The sequence below is a fragment of the Poecilia reticulata genome, linkage group LG18, assembly GCF_000633615.1.
Source record: "Poecilia reticulata strain Guanapo linkage group LG18, Guppy_female_1.0+MT, whole genome shotgun sequence".
Taxonomy (NCBI): domain Eukaryota; kingdom Metazoa; phylum Chordata; class Actinopteri; order Cyprinodontiformes; family Poeciliidae; genus Poecilia; species Poecilia reticulata.
Genome location: NC_024348.1, coordinates 3,866,438 through 3,892,231, shown reverse-complemented (window position 1 = coordinate 3,892,231; position 25,794 = coordinate 3,866,438). Strand labels below are relative to the sequence as shown.

At 44.5% G+C, this 25,794-nt stretch overlaps 3 protein-coding genes across 8 annotated transcripts in view; 1 reads left to right on the top strand and 2 right to left on the bottom strand.

The window, feature by feature from the left end:
- The window catches only part of peli3 (pellino E3 ubiquitin protein ligase family member 3), a 14,964-nt gene extending 4,167 nt beyond the window's left edge, over positions 1–10,797 (bottom strand). Inside the window, exons 1-4 of one of the 5 annotated variants that reach the window (XM_008434954.2) lie at positions 10,394–10,797; positions 1,926–2,126; positions 293–422; positions 98–199 (exon numbers count right to left, since the gene is read on the bottom strand). In XM_008434954.2, the coding sequence (XP_008433176.1) occupies positions 98–199; positions 293–422; positions 1,926–2,098 (405 nt within the window). In that variant the 5' untranslated portion in view covers positions 2,099–2,126; positions 10,394–10,797. Of the gene's footprint in view, positions 1–97; positions 200–292; positions 423–1,925; positions 2,127–9,533; positions 9,930–10,120; positions 10,373–10,393 lie in introns of those variants that run through there. The other 4 variants (XM_008434955.2, XM_008434956.2, XM_008434952.2 and 1 more) reach the window with 4 other exon arrangements.
- Positions 10,798–11,429: 632 nt separating this feature from the next.
- On the bottom strand, positions 11,430–23,812 carry pelp1 (proline, glutamate and leucine rich protein 1). 2 transcript variants are annotated; one of them, XM_008434959.2, is made up of 19 exons: positions 23,572–23,812; positions 23,329–23,393; positions 22,515–22,620; positions 21,468–21,617; positions 21,261–21,332; positions 21,077–21,136; positions 20,821–20,977; positions 20,592–20,724; positions 20,242–20,329; positions 19,259–19,347; positions 18,399–18,512; positions 17,204–17,354; positions 16,980–17,133; positions 16,831–16,886; positions 16,252–16,385; positions 15,724–15,826; positions 13,896–15,518; positions 12,682–13,011; positions 11,430–11,961 (listed from the first exon to the last, which is right to left on the bottom strand). In XM_008434959.2, the coding sequence occupies exons 1-19, from the start codon at positions 23,710–23,712 to the stop codon at positions 11,869–11,871; spliced, it is 3,819 nt and encodes a 1,272-aa protein (XP_008433181.1). In that variant the 5' UTR covers positions 23,713–23,812; the 3' UTR covers positions 11,430–11,868. The 2 variants fall into 2 exon arrangements, with proteins under 2 accessions (XP_008433181.1, XP_008433182.1); XM_008434960.2 differs by having other exon boundaries at positions 11,430–11,958.
- med11 (mediator complex subunit 11) overlaps positions 23,775–25,794 on the top strand; it is a 2,966-nt gene continuing 946 nt past the window's right edge. Inside the window, exons 1-2 of the mRNA XM_008434958.2 lie at positions 23,775–23,943; positions 25,630–25,760. Of these exons, the coding sequence (XP_008433180.2) occupies positions 23,874–23,943; positions 25,630–25,760 (201 nt within the window). The 5' untranslated portion in view covers positions 23,775–23,873. The remainder of the gene's footprint in view (positions 23,944–25,629; positions 25,761–25,794) is intronic.

Genomic DNA, 25,794 nt, shown 5'->3' with positions numbered 1-25,794 from the left:
TGTGTGTGTGTGTGTGTGTGTGTGCGTGCGTGCGTGTGTGTGTGTGTGTGTGTGTGTGTGTGTGTGCGTGCGTGCGCGTGCGTATAGAAGAACCTACTTGAAACATGTCTGTGTTGATGTCATGTGTGTACTCCACAATGACAGAGTGGCTCCGTGACAGTGTGTAGGAGATGCTGTGCTGGCTTTTGTTGCTGAGAGCCTGAAAAACAGGAAGGTCAAAGGTCACTGCATGGTATTGTGATGTGTCCCACTGATATTTTTTGGCGGAGAAAGAACATTTTAGAGTAACTACTTTTGACACCAGTGGTGTTGAGACATTGTGGATAACATCCGGCTTGACCCCGTTGGCTTTAGGTCTCTTATAAAGGGCAAGGCGACTTCTTCTACGACCTTTGTCACCATTTGCCAGCGACCCATTGTGGCTGAGAGGAATGAGAACAAGAGATTTAATATGCAACACTACTATTGAGTCCAGTTCAAATCAGTTTATTTATATAGCACCAATTCACAACACATCTCAAGGTATTTCACAGAAGAACAGTCATTAGTCAAAGTCGCTAAAACATAACAGGGTGAAAGCGATTCGAGTTCAGGCTGTGGTAAACTTAAATAACTTAAATAAAAATAAATCAGGATGTTATATCGTCTGTCCATCGTTTCCTATTTATACAAAAGATTTAGACTTAAAGGTTTAATATTTTGCCATTCCTACATTAATCACCTACAGCCAGATACTGAATCTGAATGTCAAACACTGTAGTTGTTTTACATATCTTAATCTGAATCAATTAAGTAACTGCACAGAATGTCTCATTTTCAAACAATAAACTTCATATGTGCAAGCAGAAAAAATGATCAAATACCTTTTGATTATAGAAATACTACAAACAATGTCAAATTAATCCTCAAACCTGCTAGTCACAGTTATTCAGTTACAACATGCATCCACTACAGAAATAAAACAACAATAACCTTAAGAATGAGTTATGGAAAAACTATCATCATTTCTACTGAATATAAGTTCAGATAAATTTACTGCAGCAATAAGATCCAGGTTTCTGTTCTTGCCAGAAACGGTGCAGTGTGAATTTGTCTCTGGTATCCTCCCAAAGTCCAACATCACAAACATCAGGTTAGTGGCAGCAGACTCAACCACCATGCAGGGATTCGCATCATGGAATCTTTTCTGTCTTTCCCAGTTCCTCCTCCCAGTCAGCCCAGTGCCCAGCATGTCTCCCTTCATCATCTAAACAGTTTGATTCTTTATCTTGACCTCTAATCTGAACCCCAAACTCATTTTGGTGACATTTTATTTGAAGGGGTGTGCATAACACTGTCATGAACATGAAGGAGTCTTCATGAATGTTTATGACTTTTGTTATGAAGTTTCAATCAGTTAATAATGACACTTTTAATGCAAAGTTGACACTTTTAATTTAGTTTTAATGCAACTTTTAGTGCAACTTTGAATTAAAAGTGTCATTATTTACTAAATGACACTTCATGACAACAGTCACAAACATTCATGAAGACTCCTTTATGTTCATAACAGATGTCATATTATGTTTATGACACTGTCATCTCGGTCTGATGCAAATAAAGTGTCACCCTCATTTCTAATCCTATTTGAAGAAAATAGTTGCTGCCACTTTCAGCTCCACTTCCTGTCTTCATCAGGTCTCACTGCCATCAAAGTCATACATTAAATATTGTTAATAACTTATAATAATGTTTTCACAGACTGAACGTTCCCACTGAGCTGCACAGGGTTTCCTACGTCCCATCAGGATCTCATAGCATCCTGTCAGGTGATTGGTCCGTTTCTGGAAGCACCGTCTCACAGTAACTCAGAGCCACTCAGACTCGCCTCAAGAATTAGTCATGAGAAAAAGCGTTTGGTGAGAGTGTCCGCTGCACGACCTCACCCCAGGATGATGAGCTCGCCGTACTTGATGGGCTCCTTGTCCTCAGAAATGACTCCGTCGTGTGGCTGTGAGCTGGAGCCCAGAGGAGGGGAGGGCTGGCTCTTGTTGCAGGACGGGCGCAGCTCCAGAGATGGGGGGGGACACAGCGCCTCTGAGCTGCCCTTCAGAACCATGCCCACCGGCCACAACTGGGGCTCGCTGCTGAGGAGCAGGACACAGAGACGGTCACAAAATGATTCCTCCTTCCTTTGAAACACTACAAGCCTATTCACACACTCTGAATTCAACTGCAAATGCAAATGAGAACAACATGATCATTGTAGGAACAGCAGCGGGACCTTCTGTCCTACACACACACACACACACACACACACACACACACACACACACACACACACACACACACACACACACACACATTACTGAGTCACCTGGCTCCTCTGACTTCAGTTTAGAGTCAAAGCTCAGTCCATGTGTCTGTGAACAGACTCGGTTCAGCTCTGAATGTCCAACACTATTAATAATCAGAAGTGGGCAAGACCACCTACACATGGAAAACAGAGCAGTGCAGAGCATCACAGAGCTCTCACTCTTTGTTCTCTCTTTGAAGAGGTTAGGTAACCATCCTGGGATTGTTAACTCCACATCCCAAATTTGGGCATCCTCTTGGTTTTCTAATTCCTGGTCAGTGTTGTGAAACAGTCTGAAGTCTTCAAGTAGAACCAGAAACACTAATAAAGGAGGTTTTGGACATGTGTCACACACAGTGGTGGCTGTTTTACTTCAGAGAAACTCAGAGGATGTGGACGAATGAAACACACCTCTAAATAAAAAAAACAGGGGAATTTACTGAGGGCTTATTTACAAACCATTACATGAAATAATTAGCCAGAGTTAACAACCGTGGATGATTGGCTGGGCTTTGAATGATAAATATTAAGTAGCAAATAACCAAGAAACTAATAGGTTGTTGTTCAAACATGAAATGATTTTCTTAATGAGACAAAGTGTGTTTAAGCAGTGACATGGAGTCACAACCTGATAGCTTTATACTCTTCAGAAATACTTCCCAGCCTCCTCATCCTGATGCAGCAGATTGAGGATCCAACATGTTCTTCAGGTATCACTTTGATTCTGAACCGTAACATGAACGTCTTGTGGACTCAGGCAGAACAAGATGGCTGAAATCCTGACACTGCCCAGAACAGAGCAATGCTTTAGGTTAGATGGGTCACAGGAGACCAGTGACATTATTCCTCCTAGTTTTTTGCTAAGTCAGGGCATGATTCAAAACATGTGGATCCCATCAGAGCCAACACCAGGCCCAACAGAACCTTCGTTCAGCCCAGGAAGCATCACTGGATCCGTGGGCGGAGAGCCGGTCAGGGCTGAGGGATCTCCGGTCACAACCACAGCAATCAAAGAGCATGGGCGGACGGACACGAAGGAATGAATGCACTAAAATCTACATTTGTTTTCTGCTCCTGCTGTAATTCTGACAGGTAGAGGCCAAGAATCCTGAAAACAGAGATCTGCATCTGTAGGAACTAACAGTAAAGGAGACATTAGGTACTTTTAATTCAGTTCAGTTCATTTATTTAGCTCCAATTCACAACAAACGTTTCAAGACACTGTGCAAAAAAAATTCATTTCAATTCAAACACAATTTAATCCTAATTATTAGTCATTGCATTAAGTTCAGTTTATTATCAGGTCCCAATGTTTCTGTAAGGAAACCCAGCAGAGCATCAAGTCATTGACCTGCAGCGTTCAGTCATCCTGGAAGACAACATAGAGACAATCACTCTGTTGAGTCGTTGACTTTACAGCAATCCCTCATACAGAGCGCGCATGCAGCGACAGTGGAGAGGAAAAACTCCAGCTTTAGAATCAGCTTCTCAGGACTGTAAAGAAAAACAGCATGCAGAATAAAAACCATCTCCAGTCAAGCTTATCACAAAGACAGCCTCAAGTCCAGGTCAGGTCAGAACCCTGCTGATAGACGGAATCTAAACTGACTGCAATGATAACCTAAAGCCATCGCTATAGCTGGACTGTCAGCCCACACTGAACTGGTTGTTTGTTCAGTGAGCAGAGAGCCACCTGAAAACAGGGAGAAACGCCCCCTGCTGTTGGAACAGCGTTGGTTAGTTTGCATCGTTCTGATAGGCTGTAGTCTGCATCACCTCTTCAACCTCGAGCATCAGGTCTGTGCCGTCTGCAGGAAACGAGACAAAAAAACTCAGTTTCCTGTTTTGTTTCATGTTTTGGTTCAGTTTTGTAGAGAAAATGTTCAACACACCAGAAGGTAACTAACACCAAACCTCAACGGCTTACATTAGAACTGAGACACCTGACAGGAGTTTAAACATTATCTGTCTGTGATGACAGTCAGACAGAGAGGAACTCAGTGAGGCGTTTTCCTGAACATCAGCATGGCGGTACAACTTTGTAGGTAATACCAAATCGTTCATGGAAATTTGGTTACAGAAATAAAAGCTTTATTTCCTCCAGTGAGCTCAGTTTGTCTCCCTGCTATATTTCACTGCTGCCAGCCTTTTTGCACAGTAAATATTCTAGCTGAGCTGAATAAATTCCAAATATTGTATGAGAGCAAAAGAAATACACCCTGCATAGTGGAGTGGATGTTGACAACAAGAGAACAGAGGGAGCAGATTTAGAGGTGGGAGTGAAAACAGGAGAGGTGGGAGGCCCAGGAGGTTCAGCTTTGGTGGGAAAAAACCCAGAAAAGCTTGAATCCATCCTTGGACAGAGATGATGAAAGAAGAGAAGAAGAGGAAGTAGAGTGTATGTGTGTGTGTGTGTGTGTCCAGATTTGGCAGGTTGATGGATTGCCTGTGCTGTGCCCACCCATATTCTAACGAAGCCACAGTCCCACTGTGTGGGCAGGAAGCGACAGACATGGAGAAGCTGTCTGACGGAGGAAGAGGAGAACACAGAGGAAGAGTCTGCAGAAGCACAGAGGAGAAAGGCGAGCTCTCGCTCAAAAACACAAAGATCATCTAGAGAACATTTTGATCCTTTTCATGTTATTTAAGTGGATTTATTTCCGTTAGCATCACTTCCTGCTTAATTTCCAAACATAATCTTCCTGCTAACTCCACCCACAGCTGCACCTTCACAGCACTCAGCCATTAGCTGCAGGTATTCACGGCTGCGGCCCTCACTGTGACTGTCAGAGCTTGGATCTTCTCTGCAGTTTTATGGCTGCTGCTTCTGCAAAGAACTGAGTCTAGAAGCATAGATCTAGATTTACCTCCCTTCTGATTCCACATAAGTTTCCTTCAGTAGATGACTGGCCAGTGGAGCCACTGCTCCTCTGATCCACCTCCAGGCTGATAGATGGAGAGTTTAACTTAACATTACTCTGCAGGATCTGACAGTAATTAAGTTCATGCCATTAATATATATCAAATATATCTCTATGTCTTCACTTAGCTTATTAATAAAAAAACATCTTCAATCCCCATGATGTGAATATAAACATGATCTTCTTGTGAAATGAAACTATCTTACATCCACCCTGTGATACAGAGATGAGTCTTCAGTCGTTCTTTTGTTTGTACTAAAGCTCATATCTACATCTGATTTTTTACACAAAGGTTCTGCTGAGTGGATATGAGTAGTCAGTCGCTCAACTCCATTAGATCGGCTCATAATCCTACTCAGAATCACGACTGGAAGATTCTGTTACTGCTGATCTTGGGTAACCTAGAAATAGTTTTTAGATCTCAGAACCCTCCAGTGTTTCAGCATTTATGTCATCAGTGCAAATGGCAACATGGGAAAAAAGTGAAATAAAAACGTTTTCATAGTTTGAGCAACGCAGTCTGAAGGAAATTTTTTCCCATCTCAAAAATACAATAATTCCTCCTGATAATGATCAGGACCCATCTTTTAATAACATTAAAGATGGGATAGATTTACTCTGATTTACCTTTTCATGCAAATCACTCACTGTGAAACTGAACATGTTGAGTGGATCTGATTCTGACCACAGTAACTGTCTCCTATAAAAGTACAGTGCTACAGAAGATAAAACTCTTATACATCTAGTAAATATTACTCTGCACGCAGGCTCAGTTGTTCTGCTTTGCAGGGCAGTGCATGTTCCACAAGGGAGGAAGACAAACCGGTGCATTTAGTGGTTTGACTGGATGTTAGCTTCACAGGAAACCTTCTGAAGTCTGCTCTCTTTATTCAAGCACAGTGTTAAATATGTGATATACTGCAAGGAAATTCCACAGAATCTCCCTTTAGTGGATCCAGCAAATATTTTTTGTATTACAGAACATCATCCTGTTTCCTTCTACCTTTCTCACTGTCTGCAGGGCAGGTGGGAAAGGTCGAAGGAAACAGAGGTAAAAAGGAGGAGATCATCTTCAGGAACAAATGATCAGGTTGTTTTGTGAGAAATTAGCTTTAGCTTCAACAAAACCTGTACAGCTTTTGTCCTTGTGTGGAAGAATTTCTCTATTTTTGTCATCGTATTTCCTGTCATCTGACTGAGCTTTAAGTCCATGTGAACCAGTTCAGACATGACAGCACAAGAAAGGACAGCTACGTGATTTACACGGTCATGTAACAGTGCCTGTCGACGCCTCGGTCCACTCCCTACTAAACCAGAGACTCCAGCACTCCGTCTGCTGCCTCAGACGCAGAACCAGTGGAGGAACCTTTTGCGCTCTGCCCAAGTTTTCAGGGTCAGAATTTCAGGGCTGCACTGCAGCAAATATTAGCTGCTGTGTTCCCAGAGGAACCCCCGCCATCATTCCACCTCCACAGCAGAATTGGTCTGGGCAACAAGTCCAAAACTGGTGAAACAAGCCAACATTATCAGATCATATTAAACTGAAGCAGAACTAGAGGGATCTGAATAAAAAGGGATACTCTGTTACCGGGGAGAGTCTGCAGAGCTGAGAGTGGAACAGGTTGGCACATTAGAGTAAATATGGACTAACTGAATGGATGTATGAAGGTGTTTTTTTTTTTCCCCAAGGACTGAGATCATCGTTGAAGAATCAGATATAGAAGTTAGAATTTTACTGTAAGTGTTCATAAATACACCAGGTCAAAAGTATACAAACATCCCAGTTAAAATGACCAAACCTTCTGCAGCCATCACCTGCTGCTGGTCGAGTTCAAGTTAACAGAAATGGATTCATCTCCTGTTGGTCCAGCTGAGCTTCCCTGAAGCGTTTGTTGTCCTGCTCTTTGTTTTTCAAAAAAACAAAACAAAGAGCAGGCTCAAGGATTTGCACACTTTGTGCAACAACCCAGAAAGACTTGCAGCAAAACAACCGCACAGCATGATGCTGCCTTCACCATGTTTGACAGTTGGTACAGTGTTGTGAGGTCAAATCTTCACATCAATTCTGTTGTTGGGCAACAAACAGCCTAGACTTATACATAGGCCTGTCGCGATAAACGATAAATCTATTAATCGCACGATAAATTAAACCTATCGACCTCATTTTAATTATCGGCTTTATTGTCTCTTCCTGCCTTTTATTCTTTCTCTTGATGACACTGAATGAAAAAAGGCTCAGCTCCGGTGCTCTCCACTGACCCTCCCTTCCTCATTTCCTTAGTCAAATGTCCAGCGCACATTACAGGAGTTGTCGGCCCATTTTCAAACCCTGAGAGACACATTAGCCGACAGAAATCCCAGGTATCGGGTTCGTCGTGCCGTGTGGTGTCCAGCCACATGGGCACAAAATAATGGCTACAAGTCCAGTTAACTAATTTTAAATCAGGCATTAATCAATGCTTTACTAGAATCTACCTGTGATGCATGTGGCTATAGAGTCAGCGTAAAGTCCTGACTGAATGAAAATCATTATAACCTATTTATGTTATGTTAACGAAGAACAGCTGAAAACTTACCGGGTTTATCAACTGCGGTAGTAATTTGGCTCCAACTCCTCCCCTTGTCATTTCTTTTTTTTGCACAAAATGTTGAATAAATATTAATGTTGTTTCCACATATCATCTCCGATGTTGCGCCGTGTCAGCTGGTTGGGATTCCCCTCCGTAATTTCCCCTCAGAAAGCAGGAGAAGAATCCGCGCTTTCTGATTGGCTACCCGTCACATTCAAACGATCTCGGTCGGGGAAAATCCCTGATTTAGATCGGAGCGACCACGAAGATCTACCGTAACCCACCACACACTGCAGGATGATCGGTTAAATCAACCAATGATCTAAGATTGTCATAAGGGGAAAATAAGGCCAAAAAATGGTGTAGTGTGAACTACTGCATTAGGTAGTCGGATGTGCCCGTCTTCTCTATAAAAATGTAGTGATTACTGAAGGGCAATATAGTATACAGACTTCATAATCTGCACTCTTGTTTGAATGCAGTATTTATTTCCACTTTGGCTTTATGTTGTTTAGTTTTTATTCAAGTACGTTTTTTTTGTTAATGGAGACTGAGAATCCATTTTATTTTTGTTTTTGGTTGTTTTGTTTATTTAGTTCATCAGTTCCAGTGTTACGTGTTCTTTTGAAAATAAAGTGCATCTATCTATGGCAGGAAATCGCATGCATTATTACGTAATTTCCATTAAATCAGTGTCAAAAAGTCTTGAAACAATGTTATCGTTTATTGCAATAATTTTTTAGACAATTAATCGCCCAGCAAAATTTGTTATCGTGACAAGGCCTACATATACATCTTATTTATATAAAGAAATATATAGTCAAATTAATGCTGTTATGCAGATAATTTTGGCGATAGTTGATTGTATTAATCCCTCAGACTGCGCAAGCATTGTGGACTCCCCGGTAACAGGAAGAAACTTCCAGCAGAAGCAGAACCTGGATCAGTGTGAGCAGCAAACAACTGGGTGTTTGAGAAGACAGAGCATGCACACAGAAACCACAGAACACTGATCCAGGATCCACTGAAACCCGTCTGTTAGTGGTTTCTTTAAAGAGCAACACAGCTGAACTGTTAGACTCTCAGCCGATAGAACAATCCATCATATGAAGCTACTGCTACATAAAGGCAGCACTCGCTACTTTGATGCCTTTGCCCTGGTGATACATTATGAAACAGAAAGACAGGGCCAAGCACCACAGAGAGAGGTTATGTTCACAGCAACAGCTCTGACATTTAGTGAAGAAGGCAACTATACATAATTAGCTAACTCAGAGATAAATATTTAGCCAACATGCTAATTCACGTGCCATTAAGTGGAATTGGACTATCAAAATAAAAATAAATTTCATTAATTATTATTATTATTATTACAGCGTGACTTTACAAGCGGCCCCCCATAACAAAGCAGCTTAGCTTGCTTATGCCTAAGGCCGACTATGGAAACAACAAAATCGTGAAGAGCAGTTCACAGCACCATGAACTCCTAGACCTGGGTGACCCTGAACGCATCACATCATGCTGTCAGAAACGGAATTCTCTAAAATCTAATGGAGATGCAGGCCCGGAGCAGCCAGAACCACAGATCTGGACCTGATTTGACCTGCGGCTGGGAGCCGTTTCCTCCCAGCAGGACAGGCTGTACATGAGTCATTACTCAGCAAACCGGGCTGTTTTGGAGCAGGAGCACGAAGAAGCTGCCGCTACCTTGAATCTGCCATTTTGAGCTGCCGTCCCACCACGGCCTCTCCTCCTCCATCCACCCTGGAACCATCTAGAAGACAGGAAACACCTCAGCAGGCCGCTAATGCGCCACGCAAGGGAGATTTATTTCGACTGAAAGAGCGTCCCTTCTCCACGTATTGTTCCCGCCTGCGGCGTCTGGCTGCGGCTTGCCTTTTCCCATGACAGCCTCCCTCTTCCTCAGAAACACAGTCGGACTGGAACCAAAGGCCGGACGAAAGCAAACAACCACAACCGGAAACCGACAACACTTGTTCTGCCTCTCGGTGGAGAAATGAAGCAGCATCTCGGGATGCTGGAGACGTGCGCAGAGCCTTGCTCGCACAGGGGACTCCATCACACACACACACACACACACACACACACACACACACACACACACACACACACACACACACACACACACACACACACACACACACACACANACACACACACACACACACACACACACACACACACACACACACACACACACACACACACACACACACACACACACACACAGTACAACCTTACGCAAAAAAACACAGCTGATCAGCCATACATACTGACGATGATGATGATGCCGAGGTTCCCAGACCTGGTTCAGATCTCAGCCGTCACCAATACTGTCACAACCCAGAGGATGGAGAGGAGAGGCTGCTGAAGGAGCAGCAGCCCGCCAACAAAGAGCAGACGGCAGCCTCCATCACCTTCACCAGCCTCCATCACCTCTACATCATCCTCTCACCAGCAGGAAAACACACAAACAAGCTCAGTCGGCCCCTTCCGGCTCCTGCGATCATTCTAAAGACATAAAGCTCCCAGCCGGGGGTTCGTACCAGCTGTCTGCCAGGGGAGGTCCAGTACCGGTTCGGTTCTGTGGGATTCCTTCTGCGGGTAGAAGAGAAGGCGGGCTCCGTCTGTTCCTGCACAGCCTGGATCAAAACGAACCAGAGTGAGGAAGGATGAGAGGCAGAGGAGGATCAGGGCGTCAGGCGCGTCATCGCCTCCCATCAGGAGACACGGCCGCTGCTCCCGGATGTTATCAGACAGCCAAACCCCTCCTTCCTGTACTCTCTTTCCCTCTCCGCTTCTGACATCCGTCCGGGATGAATAATGGCGGAAAACACCCAGGCGAGCAGCGTCTACTCTACAGGATCCCGATGCGGGACGTTTAAAGAACCGTCCGCAAACATCGGTGAAGGTCCGCAGTTCCATCATCTAACAACCCCATGACCCCACCTACTCTCCTGGCTGCGACCGCAGAAAAAGACGCGTCAGAGTATAAACAGGCATAGCCAAAAACCTGACACACACACACACAACTCTGGAACACACCAGAGGTCAATCCAGCACCCGTTTTACCATGACTGACAGGTTAAGATGTGATGAGTTTATTCTAGAGATGCACTGATGTGAACATTTGCCCTGACATTGATATCCAATCATTTTTATTGCTGTTGTGGCCCATAACCAATATTTACTTACATTATATTTCATTACCCTTTCAAACACTTCAGATGATCTTGTTTCTTGCTCTTGGACATCTTGGATCATCCTTCACTGTAACTAAAATATTCTCAGGAACAGATTTAAAACTCATCTGTTCGTCTTTCATAGACATCAGTCTGGATGGAGGGTTCTGCTGGACCGACTCCATGACAAAACTGAAATGAAAGTTTGTTCCAGGATAAAAACCCAGAGAAAACGGATCATAATCTCTTAAGTGTCATTTCAGAAAATTCAACCTAGAATTATGTTACGCAAATTTCATCTTAGCACATTTAAAAACTTTTTTTTCCCATGCTGAGTGGGTTTCTGGATGTGAAATATCCACTATGTGCAGATGGAAATAATCCTCAGGGCAGGTCTGGATGTAGTGCATGTAATCCATGACAGATATTTACTACTTTAATGTAAGAAAACAGAGTACAGAGAGAAAACAATTCAAAAACACTAAACGGTACACATAAACCAAAAAGAGTGGACACTTCCTGCAGGTTGACGACTGTAAAGAGAAAAGCAGAGTTCTGACTAACATTTCTTGGCTTCACTGTTTCCCAGAGAAACGCTGCTGCTCCTCTTACTCTGTAAACACAGTTCTGGTCAGTTCAAGGGTGGTAACAGGAAGCCTCCATCTTTCCATGTCCAACACAACGGAGCACAACACTTTCCACCATCGTCAGAATCCCAGACAGTACCTGGTTGCTCAACTATGACTGGAGAGTCTCAATTCTGTTCTGAGGTCACTCAGTGTTGAAAACAGAGCAAATGTCCATGATGGTCAACTCAGTCCGTTCAGGTGGGCGAGTGTTTATGATTGGTTGGAACCTGAGGCAATATCTTCATCATCAGGTGGACAGGCAATAAAATCCGCCAACATGGAGGCCATCGCTTCATCATCCTGCTGGAGAACAGACAAACTCCAGTAATTTAGCATCATATTCAAACATACAGAAAAACAAAGTCTGCTAGGAAACCTTCAGGTCTAGACGCAGAAACTGGCCTGCAACAATAACTAATGTTTCTGGACGATTAATCGTCCCAGAGGTTATCGTGATAAATGATAACATCGTTGTCTTGAGACAATTTGCCAGTAATGATAATAACAGCGTAATAAGGCAAGAACACATGCTCAAAGATCAATAAACTTTAAATTCTAATGATCATTTAATATTGGAACTGGAAGTGGAAGACATTTGAAATATCAAAAATAAATCAACAAAACAGCAGAAACAATTAATAAATTGAGTTATGAAGTCTCTGGAAACAAAATTAACATAAAACATTTTTTATTTGAGATCAAAATTCCAGACTGAAGACTTTTAACATACAGTTTTTGGTAGATAAATTATAATGAAATTATAAATGAGTCCTCCTGACTACTTCCTGTACCACACATCCAGAGCCAAACCCAGTCCAGCTGCTGGACTGAGTGACTTTAATGTTTTAGTTCCAGCTGCTGTTTTATCCTCCATGGAAATATTTTTCACATCTAAGTTTGGAAACATTTAAGGTGGAATTTTAAAAGAATTATAAAAGAAGAAAAGTTTATTAAAAACATATACTGTAATAGCTATTAATATCTAAAACTTGTGAAATATGACCAACATTTATTGTTCTTTACCTTTTTCTTTTCTGGACTTGGTCCTGCTTCGTCCTCCAGGTCCTCCTCCTCTCTCTTCCGCTTCATCCTTTTCTCCTCCTCAGAATTACTCTCTTCTTCTTTTTCTCCTTCAGGTTTCGTCCATTCTGCTTGAGTTTCATATCCTTGCTGCGTGTCGGTCTGATCCTGTTGAGGATCATGAGGAGCAGCGGGAGTCTCCTCGCCTCCTGATGCTCCTGCTGCAGCTTCTTCCTCCTGCACAACGACTGGCTCGTCCTCCTCCTGAAGCTCCGCTTCCACCGCCACCTCTTCTCCCTCAGCAGCTTCCTGTTCACGTTCAGCCACAGACTCCTGTGGAATGGGACAGAACTTTAGACGGAACGCTTGGCTCCCTGATCACAAAACGCTAAGAAGATAATAAAATCGGAACTGACACACTGAGTCCACCTGTTTGGTTTAGAATTGAGATTCCTCTGGAAGATAAACTCTGCAGCTGATGGACTTGTTCTATTTCAGAACGATGCAATGTTGCGACTGCAAGTATTAATGCTAAATGCTAACATTTGCCTGTTTTGTGTTGCAATAACCATTTAGTGAGTTTCTGTAGGATTTCTTCAAACTGTGTAAACTGTTAACTTGAAAGATCAATAAGGAATTTATTCTTTTGGGAAAACTGGAGGCCAAACATCTTAAAACTAAAGTAAGAACTAAGAAATTCCTGCGTTTACAAGAAAACGCACGCGATGCAAGTCCATCTTTCAGTCTCAATGATCTGCTAAACCTTCCTTGCGATCTAAAACTCTTAGAAGATTTAGATTTAAAATCATTTTTATTCAACCAAGAAGTTTGTTTCTGACTAAATGAGGCAGGTATTTTCTAAAAGACACTAAAAAAGTAAAAATAGTAACAGTTTGGGAAAAAATTGTTTTATTTTTATTTTTTTTGAGAAATTTGAAGTTAAAGGTCACTGCTGGGGTTACACAGACGTGTCAGAACCCAACTGGTTGCTCTTGCTATTGCTCACTAGGTTTTTCCACATGATTTGTTGCATTTTGCTGAATTTTTCTGATAATCATTTAAGTTTCTATAGAACTTAACTTAAAAAGGCTCTAAACAACAGAGGCTTCTTCAGAACCACTGGAATACTGACTGCTACAGCAGAGCCTTCCAACAACTCTTAGAAGAAAAGTGAATAACATCTCATGCCCCTGTGGGGGTCCAGGTCTGGAGCCTACCTGCTGACTGTGAGTGGTGGGCTCCTCCTCCGAGGCCCCGGTGGGCGGGTTCTGCTGGTGGTTCTGGTCCCACTGTGTGAGCTGGTCCTGAAGCTCCCCTGCTGCCTGGGCAGCCTCCTGGCTGCTGTCTGCCCTCTCCTCCAGCGCTCCTCCAGTGACGCACAGAATCTGAGGCATGCTGGGGTCGTCCATGCGCTCGCTGTCATCCTCCCTGTCCCCCCTGCCACCTCCCTCCTCCCCATCCCTTGCCTCTTCCAGAACTCCGATGCTCTCCACCTCTTGGACCTTCATCCTCTCCTCTCCAAACAGAGCTCTGCTGCTCTGCAGCTCCTCTATGCCCCCCTCCGGGTTAAACCCCACCCCCTCTCCCTCTCCCTCTTCCACTCTCAGAGCCTTCTCCTCCTCCTCCTCCTCCTCCATCTCCATGGTCACCTCCTCTGACTTGTCCTCTGATCCCTCCAGAGGAGGCATGTCCCCATCTTCATCCTCGTCTTCCTCTTCCAGCTCTTCAGCCTCCTCATCATCAAAGTCCTCGTACTCCTCCCCCTCATAAAAGTCTTCACTGCCTTCCTCCTCTTCCTCCTCCTCATCCAGACCATCCTCCTCATCCTCCAGCTCTTCATCATCCTCCATGTCCTCTTCGTCTTCATCTTCATCATCAGTGCTGTTTATGTTGATGACGGCTGAGTCCTGGTTGCTGGGTGGAGCTGGGGGTGGGTGCTGGTGGAGGTGGCGGCCCTGCTGGGCCAGCTGGTTCTGCAGCTGCACCTGCAGCGGCATGGCCATGGAGCCAGGGGGTCCCTGGGGCCCCGGGGCCGGGGGCTGCAGCAGCATCTGCTGTAGCTGGGGCTTGACCGCCACGGGGTCCGCCAGGCCCCCAGCAGGAGGAGGGGCGGAGCCGGGGGTCAGTGACGTTACCAGGGAGACCACTGAGCCGCTGGAGGGGGGGAAGGAGTTGGCGGGGGTGCTGGAGGTGGGGACCAGATCGTTGGGCAGCGACGTCACGTCCAAAGAGGCTGGAGCTGCCGTGCTGGGAACCATGGCGACAATGTCTCCCCCTGGCAGGTTGGCACCGGCCCCCACCGCAGCAGACAGCAAGTTCTGGGAGCCAGGGGCCGGATCGTCCAGCTGGCTGTCGGCTCCCAGCATGCCTGGTGGGACGATGACCACGCTGTCGTCTGAGTCGCTGGCCAGAGAGATCTCCACATCCTCTGCCTCTTCTTTGTCGTAGCGGACAAACACAGGTCTCTGGCCATCGGGGGGCCCCAGCCCAGCTGTGTCCGGCTGTGGCTGGCCGTGAGGGGACAGCAGGAGGTCTCCAGGGGCCGAGGCGGGGCCCTGGCCCGGCAACCCTGGAACCAGGGACAGATGGTTCTCCAAAGAGCCCAGCAGAGAGTTGGGGCCCAGGCTGAGCGGGTGACGGCCGGGAAAGGGCGGTCCGGGGGCGGGGCCGCCGAGCAGGGTGGGCAGAGTCAACCTGGGGGCAGGGCCCGGGCCGGACAGGACAGAAGGTGTGGGGGGGGGCTTCAGGGCGAGAGGGGGCAGCGGGAGGGCAATGGATGGAGTCCGGGGGTGGAGGAGGGAGTTACAGACAATCAGAGCCTCAGAACAGAAAGACGAAACCTGATGAGGGGAAGAGAGGAGGCAGAGCGGTCAGTCAGCCTGAAACAGTTTCAAACAGCAGAGAGGAAATGTCTGCTGATGGCTCAGCTGAACACCTGGACACCTGTGTGCAGGTGTGTACCAGTGTGGAAACCAGAGCAACGTTTCTCTCTCTCATCAGTTTGGTACCACTGTGGTACCTGAAAAAGCCAGTTTTTTCAGGTACCTTGAGGTTGCGGTCCAGGCGGCCATTGCTGAGGATGGACACGGCGCAGGTCAGAGGCGGAGGCCAGCATGGAGACGGGACGAGAACCAGGGCCAGCAGCAACCTGCAGGTTAACACAGGAAGAGGCTTTAGCAGATAGGATTCTGGGAAACTGGACCAGAAAAGGACAGACTGGGAACTTGGTGCAAACCTGTGTTATGTGACAGATACAGCACAGAATTGTGGGTAGTTTAATTGAAGCAGAGAAACAATGTCAGTGGTGTGGTCATTTTTTCAATGTGTTTAAAGGGCAGGGAAATTATATATATATATATATATATATACATATATAACTGATGGCCATATATTAAAAGCATCGGCCGATACTGATGAAGGTATATCAGGCAGCAGCATTTGCATCCAAAGAAATACTATGTATAATATTGTATTTCTTTGGCCATTAAAACAGACAGTTTCCTATTCAGTAGTCATAAAGTTTTGACTCATTCTGGACATGTTTTTTTATTTATTTATTTTTTTTAGACGTACCTGTAGAGTTGACGGCGGGTCAAGGCGCTGCTGTACTGTCCACTGACCCCCCCTACAGACTCGCATGCAGCGATGCTGCTTGTCTGCTGCTGCTGGAGGCGCACACACAGCGGCAGCACCACCTCATGGAGGCGCTGCAGGCACAGACAGGACAGAGTCTGAGTGAGGGAGGAAATCCACCTGGCTTCCAAAAACATCATCTCAGCAAAACGTTCATTTCTCTAAAACACCTTCCATTATTCCAGATAGTTAAAAAAAAAAAAAAAAGGTTACCAACAGTCACTAACGTCACTAAACTACAAGTTGACTAGTTTAGCTGTTTGGCTTCATCATCCTGTCAGCTTCAGTTAGAGAAGGATCGACTTTCACAGCACAGCAACATTAAACTTCTTCCTTTGAAGAATATTTTATTAATGTTTTAGATCAAACGTTTTGTTCGGATCATTCTGAAACTTATTATGGAATTATCAGTCTTTTAAAAATGCACCTGAAGACAAAACTTCTTCAGATGTAACTTCAGACTAGTAAATAGACGAACTTGACCAAAGCCAACATGTTGCAGTTCTAGCAGGTTCTTACTTTGTGTATGTCATTCTTTAGAAGCGTCCCACTGGTCTGTATGATGCGTCTGAGAACTGGAAAAAAAAAAAGAAACAGCTCAGAGCCTGTGAGCAGAACAGAACCCGACCCGATCCAATCCATGCTCTGAAGCGGAGGCAGCAGCTGACCTTTCAGGGCTGACAGGCAGGTGTCCTGGTTGGAGCCCGGGTCTCCTTTCCTCTGGAGCGACGCCCCCACCGGGTCGGCCATGACCAGCTGCTTCGTCCTGCGAGGGCCGGGCTTCCCTCCAGGAACCACATCAGCCGACAGCCCCGCCCGCAGCTGGAGGAGACCTTAATCACGGCCTGGTTTCATCTCAGATTTCTTCATTCAATGTGCAAACTCGTTTTACCTTGACAGATTCTGCTCCGGGCGTGATGTCGGCCAGCAGGTGGGTGAACAGCAGCTCTGCATGGCTGGAGGCTCCCTGGAGGACGTTAGCTGAAGCTCCAACAAGCTGCAGCCACAGCTCTAAGGTTCTGTACACAGAGACTCGCACCGAGCTGCAAAAAACAGTCCAAGAGTTAGATACTGCCCGCTCACACTGAAACTGCAGCTCACTGATCCACACCAAGATCAACGCAGCCATCTCTGAATACGTGTGATATAGAAAAGACATTCTGTCCAGCTGTCAGCCACAAGGCCAGAAAACTAATGAGGAACCAAGTATTCAGGGTACCTGGGAAAAATGAACTGGTTTTATATCTCAGACTGGTTAACTCTCCATGACAAACTTCATATATTATTGAATATCCAGGAAAATCATTACGGGGCTGGACCTGGACTGGCCTTGGCAACACTGCCAGAGGAATTCAGATGCAATTAAAAAAACATAATAAAAAATGAAATGGAGGAACCTGGAAATGATCTGAACTGTGATGACAGAAAGAACTGAACAATAAGGATTATTCTAGAAATTATTCTAGTATTAATCTGTACGGCTCTGAAAAAATGTGTTAAGCATGAGAATAAATTCATAATACTGAGAAAAAAATTAATTGGATGAGAAATAAGTCGTTAAAGTTGCCATAGTACTAGAAAAAAGTAGTAATGAGAGAATGAAGTCATGATAATATAAAAATGAAATGGCACATTTATGAAAACTACATAAAAAATAATAAAAATTGAAATGAAGAATGTCGAGCATCTTGTGAAATTATACTTTGATATCAGCTTTACCATTAGGACATAATTAATGTTTTTAATACATCAGCATCAAGTTATGAGCAGCAGGGCTCTGATGTAGAAACAACAGAGTCTGTTTGGAAAAACAAGCCAAGCTGCTCTGGTCCTGATAACTCAACAAAACATCTTTATTCTCCTAATATTATTAATTTATTGTCATAATATGACAACTTTGTTTTATTGTTAGTAATTATAAAAATAATAGCCTCAGTCTGGACCCAATACTCAGCCTTTTCTCTGTTTCAGCTAAAGTAGGGTAGATTTAGAGTGAATTTGACTCCACAGCAATAAACAGGATTCTGATTGGTTGTTTGTTAATCTTGACGTAATGCGTTCATGAGGAGCGCTGAGGCTGACCGTACCTGTAGGCTCTCTGCTGACCAACGGTAGCTTCAGGTAAGGCCGTCCAGGCACACAGCGTCTGAGAAAACAGCCTCTGGATTACAGCAGCGTACTGCACCATGCCGCTGCGCACTCTGAAACACACACACATCATCATCAGCTTTAGCTACACTCCACTCTTTAATACAGAATATATCTCCACATGTTGTGATTAATATTGATGGTGAAAATTATTTTAGAACTGATTTTATTTTTATTATTTACAAAAAAAATTTAAAATTCACCAAAACTCCTCTGAAGACCTTGGTCTTCAGAGGAGTGTGTGAGTGTTTGTTTGTAATATCTTGCTGGGGACCATTTTCCTGACACGTACTACACTGTGGAGACCCACTGCTCCTTGTGGGGACCGAAGCCTGGTCCCCACAAGGAGACTGACCACAAAGGGAAACACTTTTTTTGGGTTAGGGGTTAGAATTAGGACTAAGGTGTGAATTGAGTTTTGGTTACTGTTAGCATAAGGGTACGGTTTAGGCCAGGGGTGGGCACTCCTGGTCCTGGAGGGCCGGTGTCCTGCAACTCTTAAGACGTCTCCCTGGTCCAACACACTTGAATCCAACAGCTGAATCACCTCCTCAGTGCAGTCTAGTTCTCCAGAGTCCTGCTAATGACCTCATTATTTGACTCAGGTGTGTTGAAGTTGAGACACATCTAAAAGTTGCAAGAGACCGGCCCTCCAGACCTGGAGTCGCCTACCCCTGGTTTAAGCTGTAGAAATGAATGGAAGTCAACGGAAAGTCCACACAAAGATAGCCACGCAAACATGTGTGTGTGTGTGTGTGTGTGTGTGTGTGTGTGTGTGTGTGTGCGTGCGTGTACTCACACTGTGATGAGCTCTGCCAGCACCTCCAGAGTGCTGATGTGAACACTGGGGAGAACCAGCAACCTCAGGCTTCCATCTGCTGTTAAACTCTGACAAACATGATGGGATCAAAATCGATCCGTTAGCTTAGCATCAGGAAGGCTTTATGTTTGAAATATGTTTGACATATTTCTCTCAGCTGTTGAAGGTTGTTGGGTTTTTAATTCTAATGTTGAGTTGTTTCATTGATAAGACAGCAGTTTCACTAATTCAACAGTTTCAAACACTGACAGCACCAAGTCTACCATGAATATTCCTGAGGTTTCGTCTCCATGTCTAACATCGGTTTGTCTCCCTGAAACAGGATCAACCACGTTCAAATTAGATTTGACTCTATTCTCCTCACAACTCCAACCTTACGAAAAGTTGACATCTTATTATCCAAACTGAACTGCAACTACAGTCTATCCACAGAGTATGAAGACAGCACAGGAACACACAGTACATGATCCACCGGATCATTGTTGATTCAGTAGAGATCAAGCCAAATTACAGAAGTTAGTAAAAACGTAGTAAACCCAACAGACTGTGGAAACTTTAATGTGAGTTTACTTACTGTTAAAAAAAATCACCACAATATTTGTTCACTTCATGCATCAGTACAGTAAAACAGTACTGTAGCAGATGTGTGTGTGGTTTTGTTTTGATGCAGTGTAGGGACCATTTTTCCTACAAATACTACGTTGTGGGGACCCACTTCTCCTTATGGGGCCCAAAACACAGGGTCCAGAAGGAGCAGAGCTTTAAGTTAGGGCTTAGATCAGGACTAAGGTAGTTTAGGTCAGGCTTAGGGTTGGACATGGGAATGGTTAGGTTTAGGGTCAGGATGTGGAAATGACTGACAAAAGGAATGGAAGTCAATGCAAAGCCCTTGTGAAGATACAGAAACATAGTGTGCGTGGGTGTGTGTGTGCGTGGGTGTGTATGTGTATGTGTGTGCTCACCGTGCTCCTGGAGTTGACAGCGAGCGCTCGGCACACCAGGTTGAGGATGGGTCTGACGGGCAGATGTACGGCTGAGGCAGGATCCGCTCTGATAAGAGGAACACATCCACAAACATCTCTCTCATGACCACTGCTCCTTAGTCATGCTCTCTGTTTTCAAAGTATTTTAATGTAGCGTGACTGAAACATTTATACTGCTGGTTATGTCAAACTAATCATGTCTGTCAGAAAATAATTTGGGCATTTTAATTCCTTAAAGTATAACCAGGTCGCCAGTAAAATCAGACCCAAATGTATTTCATACTGATGTATGAACTGCTACCCTCAGCTTCAGGGTCAGTGTTTCCTACCGGAGTGTGTGTTTCAGTGCCAGGCAGACAGCTGTGTATCTATGCTGCAGCTGCAGAAGAAGGAGCGGATCCGTTTGATCAAGATGAGGAAAGGGCAGCTCCACACCCGGACCCCGATACTGAACTGCTTCATCTGAGAGAAAAACAGAAATCACCCCACACACACATTTAAAAATAAATCACAGCTATGTGGAAGATGGAACATATCATCACTGACCAAAAACTCTACCTGTTTCAGAACCTTTGTAGATCTGAGCCAGAATGCCATTGGCTGAGGCCAGCAGACATTGAATCTGATTGGTCCATCCTTCAGCTCTGCCGGTCCCCACCGACCTGTCGGCCAGACCCCCCAGACAGGGCAGGCGGCTGTAGCCCTGACAGGCCATCTGAGAGGAGACACAGTGGCAGAGAGCATGGTAACCAGGTAAACAAGTAACCAGGTAACCAGGGGACAGGACAGTTCAGGTTTAGCCAGGGAGACGCACCTCTTGAGTTTTCCTGCTGGTGCTGTCCATTTTGGAGAGGAAATAGGCTCCTAGTTTGTCCTTCAGCAGAAGGAAAAGTCAGCATGCGTCAGATGAAAAGTTTTTGTTCAACATACCAAACGACACGGAGCAAAGCTAAACAGTCAGTAGGTCCGAAGGAACCAGAGCATGTGGGATGCCTCACCTTGAGGGAGCCGCAGGCTCTGGGGTAGTAGACCATACAGGCTCTCATCCCCTCCATGGCTGCAAGCTCACACTGACACCACAAACACAACATCATCATTTCCCTGACCCAGAAGCTGCCTCTTCACATCATCTGCTTTGTAGCACGGAAAATTCAAACATTTCACATATGCAGTGCAATAAAGACGGGAGATCTCTCCTGAGTCACCTCGGTCTTCAGGCCCAGGAGTGACGTCAAGATGCCGAGGATGGAGTTGAGGCCGACCTCCCTGGCCAGCTCTGCTAGCTGACACGAGTACTGCAGCAGGTCCTGCAGGATGCTGACCGCCAGCTGGATGCTCTGACACGGAGCCTGGGACTGCAGCAGCACACAGCATTGGAAGGTTTAGGTCAGGATTTAAATGCGTGCACAGAACAGATGAATGATAAAGAACTGCATCCATTTACAATATACTAGGGCAGGTTGATATGAGCCATCATAAATATCCAAATAATGTAAAACATGTGATCTGAATGGTATGATACAGGGTGCAGCATTCCGGTCATCACTCAAGTCTCCAGAAGGTTTTTGACCTCTCTGTACAGTCACTGCTGTTTAGTGAAAATCTGCTTTTTAAATCCTCTAAATGGGAAATTGTTTTCTCAACACCTCTTCCACAAATGTCTACACCAAACCACAGGTTAGAAAAAACAACAACAACAACAACCTTTCGCCTGGTCAGGATATCTCATTCCACCACAGACACTCTTTCAAATTATTTACATTTTAAATGTTGGTAATGATCATCTGTATTCTCAAAAGCAACATAAATTTTACTTTTACTCCTGTTATCCAGTGCTGTTATCCTGTTACTATTAAATGTTTGAACTTGGAGCGGCTGATGACTGTATTTCTGAAGGGTTGCATTGCATTATGGGAGAACAGTTCAACCACAATGAGGCACTTTTAAAGTGACCAACCTGACATTTCAACTAAAAATGTAAAGAGCCAAGACTTTCCAAAGGAGATTATATTTCATGTAGCTGAATAAGCCAAACAAACAAAGCAGGACATGTTAAAGTTTAGTATTATTTGCAGACACTTATTAAAAAAATAAATAAATAAAAAACATTTGGAAAGAGCAGTAACAAAATCTATAAAAACACCTTCATGAGTTTCCTGAAGAAACACAGTTCAAAACTTAGAAAGTGAACACATGAATGTCTCCTCTTCTCTCTGTGTCTGTGTGTATGTGTGTGTGTGTGTGTGTTTTACCTGGATGACCTGCTGCAGTGAGCGCAGCCAGGACAGGCAGTGCTGCTGGAACAGATCACTGGAACTGTCTTTAACCAGCATGGACAGCAGACACAGCCCCTCGAACCTGCTCAGACAGGAGCACACAGACGATCAGGTCTCCATCACTGTCGGCTCATAACCAATACTGACTGCAACATAAAACCTTATGCTTTTCATCTCTGATCATACTTATGCACTACTTTGCTGTAAGTATTGAATCCCTCCTTCAAATGAATAAACTCTGGTGTTCGGATCACTTCATAGGACGCTAAATAGTAATTAAATATATTTTCTACTCAACAATCCACACTTATCTGCTAGTAGCAGTGGTGGGAAGGACGGCAGGCGTACAGCTGACCTTCAGATCAGCTCCAGAACAGTGCAGAGGGCTGCATCACCCTGTTCAGATAAAAGCAGCAGATGCAGTCCGCCTGACCTACTGTCCCCAGGTGGACATGTCCACTGAAACGTCTTCCTTTCATGACACTTTATCACGTTAGTAGGAACATCTGACGTCAAAAGCCAATTGTTGGGAGTTGTGTGTGTGTGTGTGTAGATAAACGCTCTTTAAATGGACTGAGCCTTTTCTGTCATCTTGACCGCTCAGAGCACTTCACACTAGAGCCACACTCACACATTTACAGGCGACTCGGTGGTAAATGCTTCCAAAGCACCTGGGATCCATCCTACAACCGAAGCTACAGTATGTTGAGAGCAGCAGTTTATCCAGACAGTCAGCTCTGCTACGGCTTGAGCATCATACCTAGCGTGGTGAGAAAAGCACCGTCCTCACCTGGTTTTGCTGGAGCTCAGTTTAGCATTGCTAAAGCCCACAAGCCCCGCGACATCGCTGGCGCCCTGCAGAGATAAACACACAGGTTTTAAACCCATTTCACCACAAACAGCAGCAGCAGCAGCCTGTGAGGCATGGCAGCTCTCCTGCCGCAGGAAAAACAAAGGCTGGAGCAGCTTCAGCCACAGTAAGCTAACAGAGGCAGGCTGGGCAGCAGGGCTCCGCCACGGGCCGCAGGGTTACCTGGGTGGGGAACACGCCATGTTCCCTGTAGTTGGCCAACACCTCGGACAAATACTCTGGACGCTGTTCCTTGAGGACCGACACTAGACCCTCTGTAAGCCTCATAGCGGAGGTGCCATGCATCCAAGCAGAGGTAGCCATTTTCCCCTCACCGCCAATGTGACGTCACTATTGTGCGACCACGTTTCGCTGTCGTGAATATTTCGCGCTTACCACAGAAAGACTAAAGTGGATGGTTGTTAGAAGGCTGCTGTTTTCTTCGTTGCATTAAGTTTGGTTCATCGAGCGCCTTCCTAACCCGGATGGCGAACGAGCGGCTCCGAATCCTGGAGGATGTGGAGAAGGATATCGCGGTGGTCCTACAGTGTGCTGGTGAGGAAACTGCTTTCCCTGCTTTTGGAGTTTCTTGTTTTCTACACCGAGAAAAGTGGAAATAAATACGCCACTGTTGTGTAAATTATACAATATACTATCAATTAAAAACAAGAAATGTTATCACTAGTCATTGAAGATGCTCAGTTAAATCTTTGGAAATAAATCATAGATGCGACAACCTAGTTATTTTTTCTTCAAGTTCAACACCTGTTTGTTTTGAGTTTTGTGTAAATTACAGAAAACCTACATTAAATTATAGTTATGTATTTGAATGACTAAATAACTGGTGGTGAAAAAATGAAGAACGACTATGTTTAAAATAGTGAAGCATCTCAGTCAGTCAGTCATATTTAGCCGCTGCTCAGAGCTGGAGTTCTTTAGGGCTGGGGTCTAAGTGATGACAGCGGCCAGATGAGCTTCCTGGAATGGATTAATACCACCATAAACCTTTAGTTGGATTGTGATTAGGACCGCTTCCTTTTTTGGATTTGATGATAAGCTTTTCTTGAAGAAATGTTGTAACATTTGCTCAGTGGCTCATATTGAGCAGCACCACAAACAGGCTGCTGTTGTTCTGTCCGTTTTGGAGAGGAAATGGGCTCACTGCTGTTTGTGGTGAAATGGGTTTAAGAATCCTGCCTAGGACAGTTAAAATGTCTAAAGCATCTAAAATGCCATTACCCATCTGTCCGTTTCCTGTAATGATAGCCATCTGCCCTGACAGACCAACACACCATGAGGACTTGACCCACTGGAACCCTGCTTCCTTCTGTATCCGTATCAGCCGATATCGATGCGATACATAAAACTGGGCCGATATGATGAAAGGATTTATTCCCATTTGTTTCTGGAGGGGCAGGTTGGATGTTGGTCATGTGACAGTGATAGTGATGCAGCAGGGTAGCGGGCAGTTTATCTGAAGCAGAGGCAGGGTGAAGTCAGCGTTGTGCTCCTTTTTTTCCAAAATGTTGAAAAGGTAGTGAAATGTTTTTAATATCTGCAAGTATCAGTCATGAATATCAGATATTGACATCAGCCCAAATTTCCATGTCTGCACATGCCTAATTTTCTCTTATTATATTATGTGCATAGAAAGTCTCAGAGCTTTGGGCCAGAGCCTAAAGAAGAGAAGTTGGTAGACAGCATAATGTAAAATCAACTTAATATTATAAGACATAATGAAGTTTGTTTCTGTACAGGTGAATAAATAATTCAATGTTATTTTAATGATCTGATGATCTTGGTAAGGGCAGGTTTGTATTGTTGTGTGTTAGGAAATCAGTTCATTTGCTTGAGCTAATATTTACTGTACATTAGCACTGATTGTTCTTTTTACTGCTTGTTCCAGCAAACAAAACACCTTTCAAAATATTGTAAAATGAAGGAATTGTTAGTCATTACTTTTGATGAAATTATATATTTGTTCAAATGACTTGTTTTTAAGACTTAATATAAAACGTTTGGTATTTGGGCAGACTTTGGACCCGACTTGGAATTGTCCTGCCTTCACGAAACTTGAGACCAACTTATGACTACCTTGTCACTTGGAATAGTTACTAATGCTGCTCATTAATGTTGGTATTGTGATGCTCCTTTCATAAAGTAGCAGTGAATTTGTGCGTGGTCTGCTCACTGTAAACTTAAGATTGATTTCTTCTATCTGATCTTTACCTTTGATGGCAGGAAACATTGTTCTGGAACTCTCCAAAGACAAACACAACGCCAGCTTCCTGGACAGGCAACTGGTCCAGTTCCAGACGTCAATCAGTCGAGTGGAGAATGAACTGGGTGCCCAGATCCGCTACCTCACACAGGTCAGAAGAAGAAAACTTCTTGCTTTGGTCCATA

Coding starts and splice junctions, on each gene's coding strand:
- pelp1 (XM_008434959.2), bottom strand. CDS start 23,712: ATGGCTACCTCTGCTTGGATGCATGGCACCTCCGCTATGAGGCTTACA. Junction 20,330..20,591: donor GCACTGAAACACACACTCCG/GTAGGAAACACT, acceptor TCCTCTTATCAG/AGCGGATCCTGCCTCAGCCG. Junction 19,348..20,241: donor CTGTCAACTCCAGGAGCACG/GTGAGCACACAC, acceptor CATGTTTGTCAG/AGTTTAACAGCAGATGGAAG.